Source organism: Salvelinus namaycush, chromosome 27 (genome assembly GCF_016432855.1).
Source record: "Salvelinus namaycush isolate Seneca chromosome 27, SaNama_1.0, whole genome shotgun sequence".
NCBI lineage: Eukaryota > Metazoa > Chordata > Actinopteri > Salmoniformes > Salmonidae > Salvelinus > Salvelinus namaycush.
In genome coordinates, this window is record NC_052333.1 from 28,382,955 (window position 1) to 28,408,843 (window position 25,889).

At 43.3% G+C, this 25,889-nt stretch overlaps 2 protein-coding genes across 2 annotated transcripts; both read left to right on the forward strand.

Annotated features, from left to right (window-relative positions):
- The first annotated feature begins 125 nt into the window (after positions 1–125).
- LOC120022270 (protein disulfide-isomerase A3-like) lies at positions 126–8,822 on the forward strand. The gene is made up of 13 exons (XM_038966170.1): positions 126–402; positions 829–907; positions 1,710–1,827; positions 1,908–2,015; positions 2,232–2,361; positions 2,660–2,773; positions 2,964–3,089; positions 3,485–3,667; positions 5,235–5,343; positions 5,491–5,619; positions 5,843–5,922; positions 6,058–6,115; positions 7,098–8,822. Exons 1-13 carry the CDS (start codon positions 242–244, stop codon positions 7,185–7,187), a joined length of 1,485 nt encoding a protein of 494 aa, XP_038822098.1. The 5' UTR covers positions 126–241; the 3' UTR covers positions 7,188–8,822.
- Positions 8,823–10,178: 1,356 nt separating this feature from the next.
- LOC120022799 (T-complex protein 1 subunit gamma) lies at positions 10,179–25,184 on the forward strand. The gene is made up of 13 exons (XM_038966796.1): positions 10,179–10,301; positions 11,240–11,301; positions 11,770–11,820; positions 11,929–11,991; positions 12,107–12,203; positions 13,653–13,770; positions 16,319–16,505; positions 16,594–16,876; positions 16,984–17,065; positions 17,302–17,482; positions 17,726–17,971; positions 18,119–18,250; positions 24,341–25,184. The coding sequence occupies exons 1-13, from the start codon at positions 10,274–10,276 to the stop codon at positions 24,431–24,433; spliced, it is 1,623 nt and encodes a 540-aa protein (XP_038822724.1). The 5' UTR covers positions 10,179–10,273; the 3' UTR covers positions 24,434–25,184.
- Positions 25,185–25,889: the final 705 nt, after the last annotated feature.

Here is a 25,889-nt window from a genome sequence, read left to right on the forward strand (position 1 = left end):
TGATTGACATCAAAGTGGACCGATGTACTACTTACATCGCATCAATGTATGTCCTCCTCGACCAATGACAAGGTCAGTTTCCGTCATATTCCGTTTATGTCCCGCCTTTCAATTGTCCACTCGTCTTTTCCGAAAGAGGAGCCGCAGGGTGGCAGCGAGGGATCTCTTTTCCACAACATATGGGCTCTTTTTGTTTCTGTATTTTATTTGATAATTCTGTTCACTTGAAGGATTTAGAAATATGGCATCCTTTTTGTCGCTCATCCCTGCTTTCATGTTATCGGTTGTAATATTTTCTGGAGCGGTAGTCGCACGGGGTGATGTGCTAGAGTTAGGGGACGCGGATTTCGATTACCTGGCAGCGGAGCACGAGACGATGTTAGTGAAATTCTACGCTCCATGGTGAGAGAACAAATGGAAACATTCCCTTTTGTCTATATCCATTGTCATTCATAGACATGCAATGTAATTTAATGCAAATATGTAAGTACAGTATCTATTCTAGGCAACTGTCCAAGACATGTTCCGTTAGCCAGCTAACTATATTCTTTGTTTCAGCTGTCAAGCTCAAGGAAAATAGCTACTGTATCAATGCAAGCTAGCTAGCAGCATGTTGGCCGTTATGTGCAAATAGTATTTGAGCTATTGATATGTTTTCAAAATTGGCAATATGATGTCTTTATAACCACAATTTGCTTATGAGTTTTACAGGTATACCACGTTTATACCCACGCATAACTATGGTATCATTTGCATTGCCTGTCACTTCATATTCAGTTCCTTGGATTATATCTCCAGTAATCTATTGTATCATTATTTGCTTCGCAGGTGTGGACATTGTAAGAAACTAGCCCCAGATTTTGAGACCGCAGCCAGTCGACTGAAAGGGACAGTGCCACTTGCTAAGGTATGATATAGCTACCACACCACTTTGTCAGAATAGCTATCAATTTATTTTGTTTGCCAATTTGTGGTACAGTAGCTTTTTATATAACCCAGGGACATTATATGAAAGGGCTAATGTACTTTATATAGACCCCTTTCCAGTACACGACACAGTGACGTCGACGTTCACGCACAGATGCACCCTACTCTTGGCTGCAGTAAGAAAGGCATCGACGTATGCGCCCATGAAACATCCTGGATTTACGTTTTTATTACTTCTAAACAAAATAACGTTTCGGGGTTCTCATGTGCTTACAATGATGTTTCGATTCTTGCTTGAAAAGTTCCTAAGATTATGTTTGTGTTGTGATCTTTGCTCAATAACTTTTGGATGCAGCAGTTGTTTTGCTACATAGGCTGTAGCAAAAGCTAGCCAAAGAGACATTTTTCTGGTTGAAGTGTTTTTTAAAAGTATAATGCAGTTGATTTGTGATGATGACACAAATATTATATTAAGCAGGACATTCACACGAGCCTTAAAATAAAATAATAATCCAAAAGTAGTGTGAAATGCCCTCCTAAATAGAGCCTTTCCCCCCCTATAAGAACTCCCATGTGTTTTGCCACCAACTTGCGCACATCGCCCTCCTGCAGCAATGTTTGAAAACAGACGGGTCTATTGCCTCTGGCATCTCCCTATCTTTTTTCTCACTCTTTTGCTTTCTATAATTGTTTTACTCTATCTATCCCTTTCTCTCTCCTTTCACACTGCCTCTCTCTACCTCTCCACCCTCTGTATCTCTTCCATCCATCTCACCCCTCAGGTGGATTGCACAGCGAGCCCAGACATTTGCGGGCGTTTCGGAGTCACAGGGTACCCCACGCTCAAGATCTTCAGAAACGGAGAAGACTCCTCGTCCTATGACGGACCACGCTCAGCAGGTGTGTGTGATTTTAAGTGTTGTTATTTAAAGTACACTCATCATGTAGGCCTACTAATGCATTTGTCTGCATACAAACAGATGGGATTGTCCACTACATGAAGAAGCAGGCTGGACCCAACTCGGTTACCCTGCGCAGCGAGGCAGACGTCGAGGCCTTTGTCAACCATTTTGACGCCAGTGTAGTGGGTACGTAGTACTCTAGAAGAGTATTAGTTACCTGTTTGTTCTTAACTGAATCTTTGGCTCCCTAAATCTGTACTTTTCACATTGTCCATCATTTAATTGATGTTCACTGCTCTGAAAGGCCTTGTGAGAGGTGAATGCAACATGGTGGAAGCCAACACTGGCAGTGTTGGAAAGGGCTAATGTACTCTCTCTCCATACTTACCTCTCCCCTCCCAGGTTTCTTCTCTGGGCCTGACAGTGCTCAGCTGGCAGAGTTTCTGAAGGCGGCCGGCGTCATGAGGGACCACTTCCGCTTCGCCCACACCATCAACATGACCCTGGGCCTCAAACACGGGGTGGACACTGAGTGAGTGAGTGAGTGAGTGAGTGAGTGAGTGAGTGAGTGAGTGAGTGAGTGAGTGAGTGAGTGAGTGAGTGAATGGGAGGGAGGGAGGGATAGGAAGAGAATGGGAAGAAGTGAGCGTGATAGAGAGTGAGATCAAGATAACCCTGTTGAGGTAAATCAGGTGTCTTAGTGCTGGGCTAGAGCAAAATTGTGTACACCCTGGAATGGACTGAGAAACACTGCTATAGTGTGACTGTGCATGGTGTGACCAACAGACTGATCAACTACCGTCTTATCGCTCTCCCCTGCGTCTCTCCAGGAGTGTTCTGCTGTTCAGGCCCCCAAGGCTGAGCGGTAAGTTTGAGGAGAGCGTGCTGCGCTTTACTGAGACCGTCACCACCCACACACTGCGCCGCTTCATCAGAGACAACATGTAAGACTACTGCTCCCGTTTGTCTACTCTAAATCCATCACCTGAATGTCTGTGTTACATTAGTGTCTCTATCTCTCTCTTATCTCTCTCTATCATATCAGTTTCTCTTTTTCATATCCCCATCTCTCTTTCCCCCTTTACCTCTACTTGAGTGTCTAATGTTATTGGTCTTCCTGTTTCCTTTGGTCAGTTTCGGAATGTGCCCCCATCTGACCAATGAGAACAGAGATAAGCTGAAGGGGCAGGACTTGTTGACTGCGTACTATGATTTGGACTACCTTCGGAACCCCAAAGGCTCCAACTATTGGAGGAACAGGTTGGTACACCTCCAATACCACAACACTTTAAACCACACTCATATTAGATGACCCACACTTAATAGCAACCTTCTCTTTTATTTCAGTTCTGTTTTTAATTTGATACTGAATTCATAGTAGGTATGTTATTATTGTATTGGTTAGAATTATGTTACACTCGTTTTTTTTTTTATGGGATGATATTGAAATACTATTATTACCTTACATGGTCATTGGGCAACGTAAAGTGTGACCAAGTAGTAATGTAAATATGTATTCTCTTGTATTATGTATTTTGATTTCGACCTTATCCTACATACAGTACATATAATACCTGAACTCCAAATATTGTATACAAGGTGGTATATAAGTTCCCTATCATTATTTTTAAATGTCGTTCATGTGCTCTTCTCAGGGTGATGAAGGTGGGTTATCAGTTTGCGTCCCAGGGCTTGAGTTTTGCCGTGGCCAATCGCAGGGACTTTGTGGACGAGCTAGAGGAGGAGTTTGGTCTGGGTGCGTCGGACGGAGGAGATCTGCCCTTCGTAACCATCAGAACACGACAGGGCTTCAAGTACACCATGAGGGAGGAGTTCACGTGAGTTACAGACAAACTCAGCAAAAAAACAAACGGCCCTTTTTTCGGGACCCTGTCTTTCAAAGATAATTTGTAAAAATCCAAATAACTTCACAGATCTTCATTGTAAAGGGTTTAAACACTGTTTTCCATGCTTGTTCAATGAACCATAAACAATTAATGAACATGCACCTGTGGAACGGTCGTTAAGACACTAACAGCTTACAGACAGACGGTAGGCAATTAAGGTCACAGTTATGAAAACTTAGGACACTAAAGAGGCCTTTCAACTGATTCTGAAAAACTCCAAAAGAAAGATGCCCAGGGTCCCTGCTCATCTGTGTGAACATGCCTTAGGCATGCTGCAAGGAGGCATGAGGGCTGTAGATGTGGCCAGGGCAATAAATTGCAATATCCGTACTAAGACAGCGCTACAGGGAGACAGGACGGACAGCTGATCGTCCTCGCAGTGGCAGACCACGTGTAACAACACCTGCACAGGATCGGTACATCTGATCATCACACCTGCGGGACAGGTACAGGATGGCAACAACAACTGCTCGAGTTACACCAGGAATGCACTATCCCTCCATCGGTGCTCAGACTGTTCGCAATAGGCTGAAAGAGGCTGGACTGAGGGCTGGTAGACCTGTTGTAAGGCAGGTCCTCACCAAACATCACCGGCAACAACGTCGCCTATGGGCACAAACCCACAGTCGCTGGACCAGACAGGACTGGCAAAAAGTGCTCTTCACTGACAAGTTGTGGTTTTGTCTCACCAGGGGTGATGGTCGGATTCGCATTTATCGTTGAAGGAATTAGCTTTACACTGAGGCCTGTACTCTGGAGCGGGATCGATTTGGAAGTGGAGGTTCCGTCATGGTCTGGGGCGGTGTGTCACAGCATCATCGGACTGAGCTTGTTGTCATTGCAGGCAATCTCAATGCTGTGCGTTACAGGGAAGACATCCTCCTCCCTCATGTGGTACCCTTTCTGCAGGCTCATCCTGACATGACCCTCCAGCATGACAATGCCACCAGCCATACTGCTCGTTCTGTGCATGATTTCCTGCAAGACAGGAATGTCAGTGTTCTGCCATGGCCAGCGAAGAGCCCGGATCTCAATCCCATTGAGCACGTCTGGGACCTGTTGGATCGGAGGGTGAGGGCTAGGGCCATTCCCACCAGAAATGTCTGGGAACTTGCAGGTGCCTGGGTGGAAGAGTGGGGTAACATCTCACAGCAAGAACTGGCAAATCTGGTGCACTGCAGTACTTAATGCAGCTGCTGGCCACACCAGATACTGACTGTTACTTCTGATTTTGACCCCCCCCCTTTGTTCAGGGACACGTTATTCAATTTCTGTTAGTCACATGTCTGTGGAACTTGTTTAGTTTATGTCTCAGTTTTTGAATCTTGTTATGTTCCTACAAATACATACACATGTTAAGTTTGCTGAAAATAAACGCAGTTGACAGTGAGAGGACGTTTCTTTTTTTGCTGAGTTTAGTTGAGGTTCTAAGTCTAACCTTTAAGTTCCACCACGTACAACCCTACTAATTATGTTTGTTGTTGATCCTATTTAACAGGAGAGATGGGAAGTCCCTGGAAAGATTCCTGGAGGATTACTTTGCTGGACGACTAAAACGTTACATCAAGTCGGAGCCCATCCCTGAGAAAAACAAGGGTCCCGTCAAGGTATGTTTGTTTGTCTATGTGAACGAGTGTCTGTATTTCTGTGTTATTATTCAATACTCAATCGCAGTACATTTGTGTTTCTGATTTTGTTGTCGTGACAAATCACATTTATTTTGTGCGTGTGTGTATGCGCGCGCCCACTCCCAGGTAGTGGTAGCAGAGTCATTTGAAGAGATTGTGAATGACCCTGAGAAGGACGTGCTGATTGAGTTCTATGCCCCCTGGTGTGGTCACTGTAAGAGCCTGGAGCCCAAGTACAAGGAGTTGGCAGAACAGGTGAGAAAGACTACATACACAGACTCACCAATGCCACATTTTATGTAATTTAAAACTAGAACAGAATATTTTATTTACTGCCACTGTTTACTATTATGGCTTTCCTCAGAACAATTGTATGCATTGAGAATTGTGATTTGTCAGTAAACTAAGGAAAAGAGCTAAAGCCAAGTAAACCCTTTTGTTCTCATTGGTTATTTCTCCTTTTTTCTTCTCCCTTCAGCTCTACTCTGACCCTAATATTGTCATTGCCAAGATGGACGCTACAGCCAATGATGTTCCACAAGGCTTTGATGTGCAAGGGTGAGACACCACACTTTATCACCTGGTTATCCTTTTCCTTCTATCAGCTCTCACTTATCTTTCCATTCATTTTCTTCCTGTCTCTGGTCATTCATTCATTGTGTTTCTCTCGCTCTCTCATGTATTGTTCTGTAGGTTTCCCACCATCTACTTTGCTCGGGCAGACAAGAAGGACCAACCCAAACGATATGAGGTGAAATCTCCCAAAATGTTATTACCATTTTACATAAGCAGACACAAACTAGTCATATACCAGTGTTTCCCCTATATTCATTTAGCAGCGGCGTCCCGCCACTCCCAAAAAATATATTTAAAAGAAACATATATATATATAGAGAGAGAGAGATTCTTTTGCATTGTGATGGCATTTTCCTGTATTACCAAATGAGAAGAGTTACAAACCACACACCAGTCAGAGTTATACTTAAACTTCATCTTTAATAATATGAGCTTTACAATAGCCCTTTGACTCTCAGATCAATTCAGTGTCTATAATGAATTCTGAGAGTCCCTACATAAGAATACAAAGATCTTTTATAGCCAAGATACACCCCTCTCAACTTACATGACGAACCACAGATCTTAGGAACAGTTCACAAAGGTTAAGATTTGTATGAAAGATATCTATAAAACATAGCAGACAGTTACTGCTGTGTCGACAGTTCTTATTGTAAAGACCAGTGTCTGGCCCCCTCCTACTCCAAACTGGAACCCGTCTTACCCTGGTAGGGTATAGCACAAAAACATTAGCTTTACTATCTGGAATGCTCTTTAGGCTTTATTACCCAAAGACATCGTAAATCTCCTCTGGCAGTGCTATCTCATAGAGACCCATCCTCAGTGGAACACACAAACACAATAGTCGACAGAATCCTCTATTCTGTCGAATAAAACAACCATTCTAATGCAATACAAAGATTATAATATAATCTTACCAGCACTATAACATAATCTTGCAATTTTCCACGACATCTTCTATAGATATTTCTGCCAAAACATGCTTTTAAAGGAATAGCGCAATGACTGAAAGCAATGGCTCGCAAAACTACTTCACCCACTAGATTTGCCACCGCTGCTGAAAACAATCCTAGGGGAAACACTGCATATACTGATGTATCAAAGATTGTATATGTCGGGTTACAAAGGGTGCTTAAAATGTTTTCTTGTAATTCCAGGGAGCCCGTGAAGTGAAGGACTTCATCAAGTACTTGAAGAGAGAATCCTCGCACATCCCCGTTGTCAGCGGCGTGAGAGAAGACTTGTGAACAGAAGTGATTCGATGGCAGGGGTGTATGATGGGAAATGTATCTTGAGACCCCTGGAATTGCAGTTGTGGATACGCTGTTCCTGAAGAGTCACAACTTCTGCTGAGATTCTTTATTTCTGATGAAATAACACTCCAGAAACTCTACCCACAAAGTTTTTTTCCCCTTGAAACAATAGATTTGAATGAAATCCAAGTTACACGATTAACTCTCCAGGAACAGAGCCCCTTGTAATTGATCAGGAGGAGTAATAGCATTTCTACAGAAGAGAAACAATGAGTGAGGACTGCCAGCTTCTAATGTCAAGTGACCTGGAAGAGAGATGAGGCTGATTTGTCTTGGCATAAGACTGAACCAAACCTTCCCAATTTACATTCATATAAAGGCAAAATCAAAATGTACATCGACGGCATGAACTCACCAAGGATCAGTTTGTTGCAGGTTTATCATGCATCAAATACTGTGATATTAATATATAGTCTATAATGATACTGTAATAACACCTATTTGTTTCTATATAGATCTTGACTTACCATCTCTCCTCTATCTCAGAACCATCTGTCTTCCTCACCATCATAAGCCATACCATCCATTCCACCAATGATGATTGCTTGTGTAAAATACTCTGAAATGGCTCCATATTTCCTAGTTCTAAAAAAAAGTTCAGATGGGTATAAATACCCACTGGTCTTTTTGTATGTGCGCTTGAGCTACTGAGTTGGTGTCATTCCAGACAGCACCAACAACCAACCAACCACTCACTCCTGATCTATCTGCCTCCTGACTGCATACAAAACCCAAAACATCCCAACCCATTCTCCCTTTTTTTTGGCCATGCAAATATCAAATTAACCATATTGGAAATACTGTAAAGGCAATATTCAGATTGGCAAAAATTACAAGTAGCCACAATGCTGTTCTTGAAAACAAATGTTTGCACCCTATGTTTTTGAATATTCAGGTTTCTATTTGTTTCTATCATATGCCATTTTGCCAGGAATTTTTAGAGCAACTAACTTCTGAAAGGCCTGTACGATGTTTGGATGTGGCTATGAAGGACGTGTGTGTGTGTGTGTGTAGTCATATTTATTGAATAGAGTATACAGTAAGCAACATACTTTGTACATAATGTGTGAAAACAAAGGATATTTGCTATCTTAATTGTCTCTTTTTTGACCGAGCCTTATAATTTATTGATGTACATTTTATTTGTTGCTAGAGTTTTGCACTCAGAGGACCCATTATCCTTACAGTTTATTTTTGATCTGCTAAGAAATTGAGATATGTCTTTGGCGTTTTCTCACTTAAACGATTCCGGTAACATTTTTTAAAAATGTGTATTTGATGTGTCTGACTTTCTTCTGGAAAACAGTCAGACAATAGTCTACTGTCGTACAACGTAGTAACACAGTACGCATACTTACATCAGTGAATACATATTTAGTTTTCTGGACACAGTGCAGCGTTCCCCAACTGGCGAGCCCCTAAAATATATATATATTTAAACAAACATGTTTTTTTGTGTTGGACATAGTCATTGTTGGACATACTTTGAACAAAAATATAAACGCGACATGTAAAGTGTTGGTCCCATATTTCATGAGCTGAAATAAAAGATCCCAGAAATGTTCCATACGCACAAAAGCTTATTTCTCTCAAATGTTGTATTTCCCCTTTGCCAAGATAATCCATCCACCTGACAGGTGTCATATTAAGAAGCTGATTAAACAGCTTGATCATTACACAGGTGCACCTTGTGCTTTGGACAATAAAGGCGACTCTAAAATGTGTAGTTTTGTCACACAACACAATGCCACTGATGTCGCAAGTTGAAGGAGCGTGCAATTGGAATGCTGACTGAAGGAATGTCCACCAGAGCTGTTGCCAGATAATTTAATGTTCATTTCTCTACCATAAGCTGCCTCCAACGTCATTTTAGATCATTTGGTGGTATGTCCAACTGGCCTCACAACCGCAGACCATGTGTATGGCGTTGTGTGGGCAAGTGGTTTGCTGATGTCAACATTGTGAACAAAGTGCCCCATGCTGGGGGTGTGATTATGGTATGGGCATGCATCAACTACAGACAATGAATACAATTGCATTTTATCGATGGCAATTTGAATGCACAAAATACCATGACGAGATCCTGAGGCCCATTTTTTTAAAGGTATCTTTGACCAACAGATGCATATCTGTATTCATGTGAAATCCATATATTAGGGGTTAGTGAATTTATTTCGGTTGACTGATTTCCTCATATGAACTGTAACTCAATGAATGGGAATACAGATATAAATCAATGAAATTGTTGCATGTTACGTTTATATTTTTGTTCAGTATAAAAAAACTAAAAACACTAGGAAATCAGCTCAAAGTGATTTTAATTTAAGAAATCTGTTTCCGAAGTGTTCCCACATATAATAGAGAGACGTGATCGTATACAAATATAAGGAAGGTCTGAAATGATTGTTAGACAAACATATGTTTGGGCTTCTTGCGGTCAATTTGCAGTCTACAAATTATTTGTAATTATGTTCCGCTCCAGAAAAAAACGGCCTGCTTCTGAATCTAGTTGATCCCTGCATTAGTAGGGCAGCGCACAACTGGCCAAGGGTCGTCCAGTTTAGGCCGTCATTGTAAATAAGAATTTGTTCTTTAATAACTGACTTGCCTAGTTTTAAATAAAGGTAAAATAAATACAAAATAGTGGTTTGGTATTGTCATATCTCTCTTTTTTTCAATTCAACAACAAGAAGGGAAACATCCTGTAATACAGGTATCCTTGAATTTCAGAAAAGGTCTAGCTAATATTGGATTACTGTATATGGAGTTGCTTGGTTTTGTACAGGGCAATGAAAATATGGTACAGGGTGCGTCTCACAATGATGCCCTGTACATACTCGCCTCCCCTTTAATCCTCTTGCGTTTACCCCGGTTCCCCAACTGGTGGAAGTCACAGTACATCACGTTTAGCTCGAAGGTTATTGGTTAACACACTAGAAGTAATCCGCCCCGCATCTGGATCTTCTTCCTCTAGTGCTGCCCAGAAGGTTCCAGACCGTTGTCCCACACACACTGTCACAATGATGGGCCAACAGGTTCTCGTGCTGAGTAAGTAAATAGAAAAACCTTAAGCAACGAGAAATGTAACATCTTAATTTTGATTTCTGTGGAAATGTGACGCATTTTGATGTCTTTGTCGTTTGTAATATCCTGACAAGCGGCCAGTACAGGCTACACAGGTAGCCAGCTACAAAGCATGTGCTTCTGCTTCCTTGCCGACAACTGACAGTGCTCGCTAATTAGCGTTAGCAAGGTATTTAGCTAGTAGGCTAACTAGCTCTTTGTATGACTTTCTTGGCCGTAACGTCAGATAACGTTACAACTAACCTATCTGGCTGGCTACAGTACATTTTACACAACCGTTAACGTTAAGTGCTTAACTAAAATGTCAATTCTCAAGAATACATTTTGCAATGACGTTACACATTGATAATACTTCATTGCTAGCTAGTTTTAGCTAGTTTGGTTGCTGTTGACCAATTGGGGCTAAAAACATGGGAGTCCTACCCATCTGTTCGACAACATTAGTGAAACTCGAAGTTTGACTCAAATCACTGCAATTTGAACCTAGTCGTTGGAGCTTCCAGGTATGTCAACATTAGACAGCTCCTGCATGTCAGTAACTAGTATGTCAGATGATTTAAGCCAACTTTGGTGCAGTATTTGTGTGTAGTTTAGTAATTATGTATCTGTTAGCAGCAAGGCATATCATTACAGCGTAAAATGTCAGCCTTCCAAAATACGAGACATCCATAATCCACACGATACGCCTAGCTAGCTTTTGTATGATGTAAATTCGGTAGCTAGCGAGCTACAGATGTGGGATATTAATTTGTACATGGAAATCAAAAGGTGTAGAACAAACGTAGACTGTTGGATCCCAGCGGTAACTAGACTAATTGCTGTAATGATGTTTTGTTCTGGTGTGTTTTTGCAGCAATATTTTACACAATATACTATTAACTCCGTTCTCATGTTCCCTACAGGCCAGAATATGAAGAGGGAGTCTGGACGGAAGGTTCAGACGGGAAATATCAGTGCAGCCAAGGTGCGGTCCCATTAGTTGGTGTCTTCCACTGTATTTGGTTGAATCAACATGGTTTCTAGCTATGTTATTTCAACATAATTGTATGTTTAATAGCTGACTATGGGGCCCAGTACTAGGGCTGGGATGATACCAGTATCGTGATAATTGCTATCATCATGGGGGGGGGGGGGGCCATGAAGTTTTGAAAAACAGCCCTAATGTTGGAAACGAACATCATGTTGTCATCTAGAGTCATGTTTATTTTCCAAGCTATAGCGCACAATATTTTACATACAGCATGTGTTTAAGGACCAAAGAGGTTGGTCTGCTTTTTCATTTTTGCCATGGAAAAAATATTGCGATACTGGTATCGTCACATCCCTACCCAGTACATTGCTACTGTAGCTCAATTGATGAGGAATGTAGGATAGCTATGATGCATTGCCTGTTGACACTATATAGATAAACCTCTTTTCGTGTGTGTTGTAGACGATCGCAGACGTCATCAGAACATGCCTGGGACCAAGGGCCATGATGAAAGTGAGCTATAGGTTTCTTTTTATACCCAGGTTTTTGTCACAGTTTTGCTTGAAACATACTTTATGGTAGCACTTGAATTGGGGAAACCATAACATGCTTTGTGTGTAGATGCTTTTGGACCCCATGGGTGGGATTGTGATGACCAACGATGGCAACGCTATCCTGAGAGAGGTGAGAAGAGCACACTTGCTATGATTCCCAATACGTCTACTTCCATGCAGAAAATATCAATGTTCAGTGCCCCAGTGCAAAGCCCACCTCCTTCCCTCTGTCTCTGCTTCCACAGATCCAGGTCCAGCACCCGGCTGCCAAGTCCATGATTGAGATCAGCCGCACTCAGGACGAGGAGGTGGGAGACGGCACCACCTCTGTCATCATCCTGGGTGAGTCACCACATGCTCAATACTGTGAATAGACTGCACCATCAGGTCTATTCTCATGGTAGTAGTACACTAGTAATCCAATCCAGCCTATTCTTCATGTATTACTCCTGTGTCTCAACCAGGCCAAGAATTTAGTGGTTTTAGGGGCAAGGCCATTTAGGATTTTTTTTAAACCTTTATTTTAACTAGGCAAATCTGTTCCGAAGAAAATCGTATTTAAAATGCCGGCCAAACCCGGGCGATGTTGTGCCAATTGCAGACCTGCCAACATGCACGCGTTTTGCGTACCAACTACGCAATTCTCTGTCCACATACGAGATCCGAGTTAAAAGTATGCAGAAATTAATAGGGCCTAATTTAATAAAAATTAACAAACATTTTAATAATGTACATTTAACTCTGTGTCCCATTAGTTGTGTTTTCCACGCAACCTGATAGACCGTTCCTGCTAATTGCATGTTGGAACATTTATAGCCTGCTGCCGTGTGCGCATTACTGCGCTTATAATGTGAAGAAATAATAGGTTATCAACATTTTAATCTAGAATCTAGAACCTCCCGGGTGGCGCAGTGGTCTAGGGCACTGCATCGCAGTGCTAGCTGCGCCACCAGAGTCTCTGGGTTCACGCCCAGGCTCTGTCGCAGCCGGCCGCAACCGGGAGGTCCGTGGGGCGACGCACAATTGGCATAGCGTCGTCCGGGTTAGGGAGGGTTTGGCCGGTAGGGATATCCTTGTCTCAGTATGTAAAATGTAATCAATGTATGCACTCTACTGTAAGTCGCTCTGGATAAGAGCGTCTGCTAAATGACTAAAATGTAAATGTAAAATGTAGAAGTTCTGATCTGTTGCATCAGCCTCATTGCTTTTGAAATTTTGTTTTGATGTACGGTAGTAGTATTCATTTGGGGTCTATCATCCCACAACTGTCCCAGAGCGTCTGTTTGGAATGTTTCTTTTTTGCACAGAACGACAAGCTGACCCATAGAAAGGTCAACTTATGTCATATGTGAGATAGTAGATTGACATAGGTTAGTGCTTTTTCTGTTTGTTACTCATCTTGTTGGCTGACAAAGTAAACATGGACAGTTCTAACGTCTTCAATATTTGCCTTGGAATTTCATAAGGATGCATGCGCCGTTGCATCCCAATGTTTCTGACATCACTAGTAGTCTACTTCGGAGCTGCAATGCCTGTGAAAAGGACCTGATCACGTGACGGGCATTGACTAATAAGAATTGAAATATCTGAGAGCCATGTGAGTGAGGGGTGCTTCGGAGCAGGGCGATTGGCAGCTGGGAGAAGGAATTTGTATTATTATATTCAGCCCAAGGGCACAACGGCCACTTTGGCCGCAAGACGTGGATTTCTTTAGGGGGTGTTTCTGCCACAGAAGGTGTTATCGACAGCCATGGCCGGGGAGACATCCATACATTTTGTGCATCTCTCTAGCGGGTGAGATGCTGTCTGTGTCAGAGCAGTTCCTGGAGCAGCAGATGCACCCGACGGTTGTCATCAGTGCCTACAGGCAAGCCCTGGATGATATGCTCAACCTGCTCAAAGATATCAGGTACTATTCCAGCCTCTACCGCCCGCCCACACACACACACACACAACCTTTTAATCGTTAAGGGTTGAATCCTAACTTGACATCTGTGTAACTTCACTTTTTATGCAAATCTGTGATTTTATATGAAGTCTAGAGCTTTGGCCCAAATACTTTTTCTGGTCACTGCATGTTTCATGTCAAACAGTGATCCACTCAAAACGCAAGATATGTTTTAGACCTGCATTTTAAGGTGAAAGTCATTCATGTTAGCAGCCAATGTCATGTCACTTCTCTGGAGTCCAGGTTACGGCTGACCTGTATGTTGCAGGATGGCTAGAAAGCATGGTCTGTCTGCAGCCTTTTTATTCCTCACAAATATTGTAACATATTCTGGTAAATGTATTACATCTTCATCCCATAAGTATTGAAGGCAGTGCGACGTTACAACTATGGTATCTTTAGACAGATAGCCAGTAGCCACCCAAACTTGGCCTAGACCTGTATGAAAATGATCAACGAATCACCAGGAAGCCTATTCTGGCAAAGATGCGTCTGTAGCACATTGCTAATCTTTTTTATATATAAACATACTATTTTTTTGTCTGCTAAAACTGGAGAAAATGAAACCAGTGCTTTCTGGTCATTAACCTGGATATGCATGCCTGCCTTTGTGTGCCAAATGCTGATGACTGGTCAAGAGTCAAGACACTTTTTGGTTCTGAGGCACAGATGAGATGTTTGAGACAGGCCTACAGTATTGTACCAAATTATTTTGTTAGTAACCAGATCGAATAGGCAAATGTATAAATATACAATACAATTGGTATATGTAGCCTATTTAAAATTAGAGGTCGACCGATTAATCGGAATGGCCGATTAATCGGGCCGATTTCAAGTTTTCATAACCATCGGAAATCGGTATTTTTGGGCGCCGATTTTTATTTATTTTTACACCTTTATTTAATCTTTATTTAACTAGGCAAGTCAGTTAAGAACACATTCTTATTTTCAATGACGGCCTAGGAACGAACGACAGATTTTTAACCTTGTCAGCTCGGGGGATCCAATCTTGCAACCTTACAGTTAAACTAGTCCAATGCTCTAACACTGATTACATTGCACTCCACGAGGAGCCTGCCTGTGCCGCGAATGCAGTAAGCTAAGGTAAATTGCTAGCTAGCATTAAACTTATCTTATAAAAAACAATCAATCAATGACTGTCATTGCTCCAATGTGTACTTAACCATAAACATCAATGCCTTTCTTAAAATCAATACACAAGTATATATTTTTAAACCTGCATATTTAGCTAAAAGAAATCCAGGTTAGCAGGCAATATTAACCAGGTGAAATTGTGTCATTTCTCTTGTGTTCATTGCACGCAGAGTCAGGGTATATGCAACAGTTTGGGCCGCCTGGCTCTTTGCGAACTAATTTGCCAGAATTTTACGTAATTATGACATAACATTGAAGGTTGTGCAATGTAACAGGAATATTTAGACTCATGGATGCCACCCGTTAGATAAAATACGGAACGGAATAAACGTTTTGTTTTCGAGGTGATAGTTTCCGGATTAGTCAAAGGTATATGGTTTAGAGAGAAATAGTCGACGCGTTATAATTCCTGTAATAACTTGCGGCTGAACTTGAAAGGGGTTCCTTCGTTATTTTACCGTTCATGTCTTCCATAGAGAATGTCTTGATCTACTTCAAACAAGGTCTGTGTTTCGTGCAGGCTTAAACCGCCTCAACGTTTTGATACCCGTGTAAATCTCACTAGGATAAGGTAACGTTTGTCAACATATATTCATAAATCAACTCTACAAAAAAAATGATCTTCGCTTATATTTAGCCAATATTGATCAGAGTTACCTTGTCCTATGGATATCTACACAGTTATAAAATTGGCATGGTGGTGTAAGCCTACACAAAACACAGACCTTATTTTAAGTGAATCTAAAAAATATCCTTTGGAATAAATGAAGGAACCGCTTTTCAGATTTTGCAGAAGGTGTCATGGGAATTATGACTCGCACTTTGGTCGTCAATTCTTACCATGCCCATTATTAAAATAGGATTTCCTGCATATAGAAATGACAGTTTTTGTTTTCAACATTCATCACAGGTAACTTAAACTCTATTTTTATTCAAACAGTTGAGAGTATTTGTCTCCTAAGCAGACTCTTCAGTATCATTGTCACTTCAGAGCTGTGTGTGTATTTATGTATTATATTAAGTTAAAATAAAAGTGTTCATTCAGTATTGTTGCAATTGTCATTATTACAAAAATGTGTGTGTGTGTGATATATATATATATAACATTTTATTTTTATAAATCGGCCGATTAATCGGTATCGGCTTTTTTTTGTCCTCCAATAATCGGTATCGGCGTTGAAAAATCATAATCGGTCGACCTCTAATTAAAATGTAGGGAAAATGTGTTTTTCCCATTCAGTTTCAACCCCCACAAAAACCTTTTCGCGACCCTCAGTTTGAGAACCACTGTTTTAGGTGGCAAATGCTTTCACACTCATAACATTTGTTTAACAACACACTCTCCTCCTCCCAGCACCCCAGTGGACGTGAGCGACAGGGAGATGATGCTGAAGATCATCAACTCTGCCATCAACACCAAGGCCCTGAGCCGCTGGTCTGACATGGCCTGCAGCATCGCCCTGGACGCCGTCAAAACTGTGGAGATGGAGGAGAACGGACGCAAGGAGATCGACATCAAGAAGTACGCCAAAGTAGAAAAGGTAAGGTTCAAAGTGTCTTTTTTTTAATGTCCGTTTTCCTGTGCAGTCCAAGTTCTGCTTCATCCTCTGTGTTAATGTGTTTGTCCAGGTTCCCGGTGGGATCATTGAGGACTCGTGCGTGCTGAGAGGTGTGATGGTAAACAAGGACGTGACCCACCCGCGCATGCGCAGAATGATCAAGGATCCCCGTATTGTCCTGTTGGACTGCTCCCTGGAGTACAAGAAGGGAGAGAGCCAGACTGATATTGAGATCACTCGTGAGGAGGACTTTGCCCGCATACTGCAGATGGAGGAGGAGTACATCCAGCAGATCTGTGAAGACATCATCCGCCTCAAGCCTGACCTCATCTTCACAGAGAAGGGCATCTCGGGTACCCCACGCTGCTTCAAAATGCATTGTTCTTGTTAAGGCCTATGTCTGATGCAACTGACTTTAAAAAATGTTTTTACCTCGACTATATTTTGCCTCTCTCTTCAGACTTGGCTCAGCACTACCTGATGAAGGCTAACATCACGGCTATTCGCCGTGTAAGAAAGACTGACAACAACCGGATTGCCAGGTAAGCCAATTGAAAGCAAAAAAAAAAATGTGTTGACATTACATCAATTATTGGAGACAATTCTCGCAAACAAAAACATGTTTAAATTTCGCCGTTTTGCTCTGTGTCATGTTACTATGTACATAGCTAGCGAATGACCGAGCACTTTCATTGCGTATTGGTTTATTTATGTTTCTTTAACGGGGTGTATGGTCTTCACAACTACTGCTCTAACCTATTTCCTTGTTACCCCTCAGGGCGTGTGGCGCACGCATTGCCAGCCGTACGGACGAGCTGCGCGAGGAGGACGTGGGCCTGGGGGCAGGATTGTTTGAGATCAAGAAGATTGGAGACGAGTACTTTGCCTTCGTCACAGAGTGCAAAGACCCTAAAGCCTGCACCATCCTGCTGAGAGGAGCCAGCAAGGAAATCCTGGCGGTGAGAAACTGAGAATAAAGCATTCAAAATAATATGCGCTTTTTGTTGTGCAACAATCACTAAGTGCTAAAAGAGAGGGATGATAATGTAAAGAATGACGTTAATGGGATGAGTCTCTACTCCCCTCCTAGAACCTGTCTCTTTTTTAAAATTGTAAGTCATAGAAGTTATCAGTGCAAAGATGACTATATTAGGTTTTACTTGTGTTCTGAAATCTCTCTTTCCTCCATTTACCTCTCCCAGGAGGTGGAGCGTAACCTGCAGGATGCCATGCAGGTGACCCGCAATGTGCTGCTGGAGCCCAGCCTGTTGCCTGGCGGTGGCGCTGCCGAGATGGCTGTGTCCCAGCGGCTGATGGAGCTCTCCAAGGCCCTCACTGGCGTGGAGCAGTGGCCCTACCGTGCCCTGGCCCAGGCCCTGGAGGTCATCCCCCGCACCCTCATCCAGAACTGTGGTGCCTCCACCATCCGTGTGCTCACCTCCCTCAGGGTAAGAGAGACGGAGAGAGTCAAAGGTAGAACCTCATACCATCTCGGAGGAAGACAATGGGAGAGTGTGTGCGCAAGTGTGAGAGAGGGTGTGAAAGGGAGATTGTACATTATAGTGGCCTTTTCACTGAGCTCCATCTCACTCCAGGCCAAGCACACCCAGAAGGGCAGTGTGTCGTGGGGGGTGAACGGAGAGACTGGCACCCTGGCTGACATGACCGCCCTGGGAATCTGGGAGCCACTGGCCGTGAAGGCCCAGACCTACAAGACTGCAGTAGAGGTGAGACTTCCAACCACCTGCTCAATACAATGTTGAGGGCATTGAGGCGCTACACAAGTGTTCATTAGTTACAGTGCCTTCAGAAAGTACTCACACCCCTTTTACTTTTTCCACATTTTGTTACAGCCTAAATTTAAAATGGATTAAATTGAGATTTTGTCTCTGGCAAAATTTACTTTTACATTTTACATTTAAGTCATTTAGCAGATGCTCTTATCCAGAGCGACTTACAAGTTGGTGCATTCACCTTATGATATCCAGTGGAACAACCACTTTACAATAGTGCATCTAACTCTTTTAAGGGGGGGGGGGGGGGGGGGGTTAGAAGGATTACTTTATCCTATCCTAGGTATTCCTTAAAGAGGTGGTGTTTCAGGTGTTTCCGGAAGGTGGTGATTGACTCCGCTGACCTGGCGTCATGGGGGAGTTTGTTCCACCATTGGGGTGCCAGAGCAGCGAACAGTTTTGACTGGGCTGAGCGGGAGCTGTACTTCCTCAGAGGTAGGGAGGCGAGCAGGCCAGAGGTGGATGAACGCAGTGCCCTTGTTTGGGTGTAGGGCCTGATCAGAGCCTGAAGGTACGGAGGTGCCGTTCCCCTCACAGCTCCGTAGGCAAGCACCATGGTCTTGTAGCGGATGCGAGCTTCAACTGGAAGCCAGTGGAGAGAGCGGAGGAGCGGGGTGACGTGAGAGAACTTGGGAAGGTTGAACACCAGACGGGCTGCGGCGTTCTGGATGAGTTGTAGGGGTTTAATGGCACAGGCAGGGAGCCCAGCCAACAGCGAGTTGCAGTAGTCCAGACGGGAGATGACAAGTGCCTGGATTAGGACCTGCGCCGCTTCCTGTGTGAGGCAGGGTCGTACTCTGCGAATGTTGTAGAGCATGAACCTACAGGAACGGGTCACCGCCTTGATGTTAGTTGAGAACGACAGCGTGTTGTCCAGGATCACGCCAAGGTTCTTAGCACTCTGGGAGGAGGACACAATGGAGTTGTCAACCGTGATGGCGAGATCATGGAACGGGCAGTCCTTCCCCGGGAGGAAGAGCAGCTCCGTCTTGCCGAGGTTCAGCTTGAGGTGGTGATCCGTCATCCACACTGATATGTCTGCCAGACATGCAGAGATGCGATTCGCCACCTGGTTATCAGAAGGGGGAAAAGGAGAAGATTAATTGTGTGTCGTCTGCATAGCAGTGATAGGAGAGACCATGTGAGGATATGACAGAGCCAAGTGACTTGGTGTATAGCGAGAATAGGAGAGGGCCTAGAACAGAGCCCTGGGGGACACCAGTGGTGAGAGCACGTGGTGCGGAGACAGATTCTCGCCACGCCACCTGGTAGGAGCGACCTGTCAGGTAGGACGCAATCCAAGCGTGGGCCGCGCCGGAGATGCCCAACTCGGAGAGGGTGGAGAGGAGGATCTGATGGTTCACTGTATCAAAGGCAGCCGATAGGTCTAGAAGGATGAGAGCAGAGGAGAGAGAGTTAGCTTTAGCAGTGCGGAGCGCCTCCGTGACACAGAGAAGAGCAGTCTCAGTTGAATGACTAGTCTTGAAACCTGACTGATTTGGATCAAGAAAGGTCATTCTGAGAGAGATAGCAGGAGAGCTGGCCAAGGACGGCACGTTCAAGAGTTTTGGAGAGAAAAGAAAGAAGGGATACTGGTCTGTAGTTGTTGACATCGGAGGGATCGAGTGTAGGTTTTTTCAGCAGGGGTGCAACTCTCGCTCTCTTGAAGGCGGAGGGGACGTAGCCAGCGGTCAAGGATGAGTTGATGAGCGAGGTGAGGTAAGGGAGAAGGTCTCCGGAAATGGCCTGGAGAAGAGAGGAGGGGATAGGGTCAAGCGGGCAGGTTGTTGGGCGGCCGGCCGTCACAAGACGCGAGATTTCATCTGGAGAGAGAGGGGAGAAAGAGGTCAAAGCACAGGGTAGGGCAGTGTGAGCAGAACCAGCGGTGTCGTTTGACTTAGCAAACGAGGATCGGATGTCGTCGACCTTCTTTTCAAAATGGTTGACGAAGTCATCCGCAGAGAGGGAGGAGGAGGGGGGAGGGGGAGGAGGATTCAGGAGGGAGGAGAAGGTGGCAAAGAGCTTCCTAGGGTTAGAGGCAGATGCTTGGAATTTAGAGTGGTAGAAAGTGGCTTTAGCAGCAGAGACAGAAGAGGAGAATGTAGAGAGGAGGGAGTGAAAGGATGCCAGGTCCGCAGGGAGGCGAGTTTTCCTCCATTTCCGCTCGCCTGCCCGGAGCCCTGTTCTGTGAGCTCGCAATGAGTCGTCGAGCCACGGAGCAGGAGGGGAGGACCGAGCCGGCCTGGAGGATAGGGGACATAGAGAGTTAAAGGATGCAGAAAGGGAGGAGAGGAGGGTTGAGGAGGCAGAATCAGGAGATAGGTTGGAGAAGGTTTGAGCAGAGGGAAGAGATGATAGGATGGAAGAGGAGAGAGTAGCGGGGGAGAGAGAGCGAAGGTTGGGACGGCGCGATACCATCCGAGTGGGGGCAGTGTGGGAAGTGTTGGATGAGAGCGAGAGGGAAAAGGATACAAGGTAGTGGTCGGAGACTTGGAGGGGAGTTGCAATGAGATTAGTGGAAGAACAGCATCTAGTAAAGATGAGGTCAAGCGTATTGCCTGCCTTGTGAGTAGGGGGGGAAGGTGAGAGGGTGAGGTCAAAAGAGGAGAGGAGTGGAAAGAAGGAGGCAGAGAGGAATGAGTCAAAGGTAGACGTGGGGAGGTTAAAGTCACCCAGAACTGTGAGAGGTGAGCCATCCTCAGGAAAGGAACTTATCAAGGCGTCAAGCTCATTGATGAACTCTCCAAGGGAACCTGGGGGGCGATAAATGATAAGGATGTTAAGCTTGAAAGGGCTGGTAACTGTGACAGCATGGAATTCAAAGGAGGCGATAGACAGATGGGTCAGGGGAGAAAGAGAGAATGTCCACTTGGGAGAGATGAGGATCCCAGTGCCACCACCCCGCTGACCAGAAGCTCTCGGGGTGTGCGAGAACACGTGGGCAGACGAGGAGAGAGCAGTAGGAGTAGCAGTGTTATCTGTGGTAATCCATGTTTCCGTCAGTGCCAAGAAGTCGAGGGACTGGAGGGAAGCATAGGCTGAGATGAACTCTGCCTTGTTGGCCGCAGATCGGCAGTTCCAGAGGCTGCCGGAGACCTGGAACTCCACGTGGGTCGTGCGCGCTGGGACCACCAGGTTATAGTGGCGGCGGCCACGCGGTGTGAAGCGTTTGTATGGTCTGTGCAGAGAGGAGAGAAGAGGGATAGACAGACACATAGTTGACAGGCTACAGAAGAGGCTACGCTAATGCAAAGGAGATTGGAATGACAAGTGGACTACACGTCTCGAATGTTCAGAAAGTTAAGCTTACGTTGCAAAAAATCTTATTGACTAAAATGACAATTACTCTAAACTACACAATTATCTTGGATACAAAGACAGCAAAGACAACTATGTAGCTAGCTTACACTAATCAAGTCGTTCCGTTGTAATGTAATAGTTTCTACAGTGCTGCAATTCGGTAGACGGTAGACGTTGGCTAGCTGCTGGCTTGCTAGCAGTGTTGCCTACGTTAGGACGAAAATAGCTGGCTAGCTAACCTCGGTAATTACGATAATTACTCTAAACTACACAATTACCTTGGATACAAAGACAGCAACGACAACTATGTAGCTAGCTAACACTACACTAATCAAGTCGTTCCGTTGTGATGTAGAAACTAATGTAATAGTTTCTACAGTGCTGCTATTCGGTAGACGGTAGACGTTGGCTAGCGGCTAGCTGCTGGCTAGCTAGCAGTGTTGACTAGGACGAAAATAGCTGACTAGCTAACCTCGGTAATTACGATAATTACTCTAAACTACACAATTATCTTTGATACAAAGACGGCTATGTAGCTAGCTAAGATCAGACAAGTCAAACCGTTGTACTGTAATGAAATGTAATACTACCTGCGGAGCGAAATGCGAAATGCGACCACTCGCTCCAACCCGGAAGTATACCCCGTAATGTTAAATTCGAATGTTTTTAGACATTTTTTCAAATTAATAAAAAATGAAAAGCTGGAATGTCTTGAGGCAATAAGTATTCAACCCCTTTGTTATGACAAGCCTAAATAAGTTCAGGAGTAAAACATTTTCTTAACAAGCGCCATAATAAGTTGCATGGCAATACTAGCGTTTAACATGATTTTTGAATAACTACCTCATCTCTGTACCCCACACATACAATAATCTGTAAGGTCCCTCAACTGAGCAATGAATTTCAACCACAGATTCAACTACCAAGACGGGAGGTTTCCCAATGCCTCACAAAGGGCACCTCAAATCAAATGTTGGTTGCGTAAACATATTTTTCAGGTGCAGTGAAATGCTTGTTTCTAGCTCCAACAGTGCAGTAATAACTAACAAAACAATATATATATATATATATATGAAATATCAGAACGAGCAATGTCAGTCCGAAATAAATATATATTTATATGATGGTGTGTGTATAGACATTATGGACAGTATATGAATAGAAAACGTGTGTACAGCAGTAGTTTTATAGGATGAGCTTTGACTAGAATACACCTATTGGTTGATGGGTAAAACAGTTTTTTTTTTTAAAGTAGACATTGAATATCCCTTTTGAGCATGGCGAAATTATTAATTACACTTTGGATGGTGTATCAACACACACAGTCACTACAAAGATACAGGCGTCCTTCCTATCTCAGTTGCCGGAGAGGACGGAAAACGCTCAAGGTTTTCAGAGGCCAATGGTGACTTTAAAACAGTTAGTGTTTAAAGGCTGTAATATGAGAACTGAAGATACATCAACATGCAATAAAGCATTAAAAGTAAAACTGCAAAGACATTAGCTTTATGTCCTAATAAAAAAGCGTTATGTTTGGGGCAAACACAACACATTACTGAGTACCACTCTTCATATTTTCAAGCATGGTGGTGGCTGCATCATGTTATGGGTATGCTTGTCATTGGCGAGGACTACAGTTTCTTTTTATCCTAAAAAAAAAAACGGAATAGAGCTAAGCACAGGCAAAATCCTGGTTGTTTGCTTTCCAACAAACAATGGGAGACAAATTCACCTTTCAGCAGGACAATAACCTAAACACAAGGCCAAATATACACTGCGTGAACAAAATATTAAGAACACCTGGTCAGTCTATGATCCCTTATTGATGTATCTTGTTAAATTCACTTCAATTAGTGTAGATGAAGGGGAGGACACGGGTTAAAGATATTTTTAAGCCTTCAGAAAGATTGTATGTGTGCCGTTGAGGGTCAATGGGAAAGACAAAATATTTAAGTGCCTTTTCAACGGGGTGTGGTAGTAGGTGCGAGGCGCACCGGTTTGTGTCAAACTGCAACACTGCTGGTTTTTTCACACTCAACAGTTTCCCATGTGTATCAAGAATGGTCCACCACCCAAAGGAAATCCAGCCAACTTGACTCAACTGGGAAGCATTGTAGTCAACATAGGCCCACATCCCTGTGGAATGCTTTTGACACCTTGTAGAGTCCATTCCCTGATGAATTGGGGCTGTTTTGAGGGCGAGCCACTCAGGGTTAGGAAGGTGTTCCTAATGTTTTTTTATAGTGGAGTTGCTTACCAAGACGACATTGAATATTCCTGAGGGGCCTAGTAACAGTTTTGACTTAAACTGGCTTAAAAATATATGGCAAGACTTAAATGGCTGTCTAGCAATGATCCACAACCAACTTGACAGAGCATGAAGAATTAAAAAAATTATGTGCAAATATTGTACAATCCAGGTGTGAAAAGCTCTTAGACTTACCTAGAAAGACTCACAGCTGTAATCGCTGCCAAATGTGATTCTAACATGTATTGACTCAGGGGTTTGAATATGTATGTAAATTAGATTTCTGTATTTCATTTTCAATAATTGTGCTAAAATATCTAAACATGTTTTTACGTTGTCATTATGGGGTGAGATTTTGAATTCAGGCTGTAACACAATGTAAGTCAAGGGGGTATGAATACTTTCTGAAGGCACTGTACATATTGTTTGGCTGTGCAGTTCTACTCCCTTGGACTCCTTCTTCTTTCTCTCTCCAGACGGCCATCTTGTTGCTGCGCATTGACGACATCGTCTCTGGACACAAGAAGAAGGGAGATGAGCAGACAGGAGGAGGACAGGGTGCCGAGTAGAGTGAGAAAGATTGGGAACAGAGGAGGAAGAGGGTAATGGAGGAATAGGCAATCTGAGCTATTTCTTGTTGTTGCATTGTTGAAGGAACCTGCAAGTAAGCATTTTGTTGGACGGTGTATACCATGTGTATCCTGTACATATGATAACTTAACAGCACTGTTTTATAAACCTCACTCAGATATGACTTTTGTTATGGTCACTCTAAGCAGACTGGGATAGGGTTGTTGCATGTATTACATACTGTATGAATGTACTGGATTTGGTATCAAGGCACTCAAGTTTAGTTTGGTTTGTGTGTATGGTGTGTGTTTGTGCAGTATTTATGGCAGTAAGTGTAAGATGTGACTGAATATGTTCTCCTGGGACCAAGGTTTACCTCGGTTAGTCTCACTAGGCATTTCTTTGTTTGGAAGAACTCCTTTGTGTTGAAGAATGGTTACCAATGGATGGTGACCAAATCATGTGACCAAGTCATTTGAATGAACTACTAAAGCACTGTGATCCTATAGAAAAATAGACCTTGCAAATCATTTATAGCCTGCAATGTCTACCTCTGAAGGTCCTTTTTAAATGCTGCATTGGATCGTCTAGCATTTCAATGGGTGCTTTGTTTTCTGTAAGAAATAGTTGGCGTTACGGGGTCTTTGGTTCTGAATCCTGTTACTCCACCAGACCATTTCCCTCCATTACCCTTTGCCTGGGGCTGTTACCTGTGATAGAATCAACTTCAATAAAAGTGGATACAAATGACATAGGGCTATGTTTGTTTCATTCACTTTGACGCCCATGATGTGTGTTTGTGATTATGATTCTCTCACCACTTTTGTTAATAATGTAGCATAGTCTATGGTGAAATGTTTCATTAATTGCTGCATCCTGAAATTTAGAGTACTTAAGTAAAACATACTTAAGTCCTACTTCAAATCAAATGTATTTATATAGCCCTTCGTACATCAGCTGATATCTCAAAGTGCTGTACAGAAACCCAGCCTAAAACCCCAAACAGCAAGCAATGCAGGTGTAGTGAAGTAGTTTTTTGGGCTATATGTGCTTTACTATTTTATATTTTGACAACATCTACTTCACTACATTCCTAAACAATGTACTTTTTACTCCATACATTTTCCCTGACACCCAAAAGTACTTGTTACATTTTGAATGCTTAGCAGGACAGAAAATGGTCCAATTCACACACTTATCAAGAGCTCATCCCTACTGCCTCTAATCTGGCAGTTTCACTAAATCAAAAAATGGAATTAAGAAATATCTAAAATATTAGGATGAGCAATATCGGAGAGGCATTGACTACAATACAGTATATACATATGAGAAGAGTAAAGCAGTATTTAAACATGATTAAAGTGACTAGTGGGTGCTGTAGATGTCTTGGAGGGCAGGCAGTGTGCCCCCAGTGATGCGTTGGGCAGACTACACCACCCTCTGGAGAGTCCTGCG

What these genes read in the sequence shown, in the direction of transcription:
- LOC120022270 (XM_038966170.1), top strand. Translation starts at nt 242, where the DNA reads ATGGCATCCTTTTTGTCGCTCATCCCTGCTTTCATGTTATCGGTTGTA. An exon ending in GGACAGTGCCACTTGCTAAG is followed by an intron (nt 908 to 1,709) that starts GTATGATATAGC and finishes CTCACCCCTCAG; the next exon opens with GTGGATTGCACAGCGAGCCC. An exon ending in CGCTTCATCAGAGACAACAT is followed by an intron (nt 2,774 to 2,963) that starts GTAAGACTACTG and finishes TCCTTTGGTCAG; the next exon opens with TTTCGGAATGTGCCCCCATC.
- LOC120022799 (XM_038966796.1), top strand. Translation starts at nt 10,274, where the DNA reads ATGATGGGCCAACAGGTTCTCGTGCTGA. An exon ending in CCAACAGGTTCTCGTGCTGA is followed by an intron (nt 10,302 to 11,239) that starts GTAAGTAAATAG and finishes TGTTCCCTACAG; the next exon opens with GCCAGAATATGAAGAGGGAG. An exon ending in CCAGCAAGGAAATCCTGGCG is followed by an intron (nt 17,483 to 17,725) that starts GTGAGAAACTGA and finishes TACCTCTCCCAG; the next exon opens with GAGGTGGAGCGTAACCTGCA.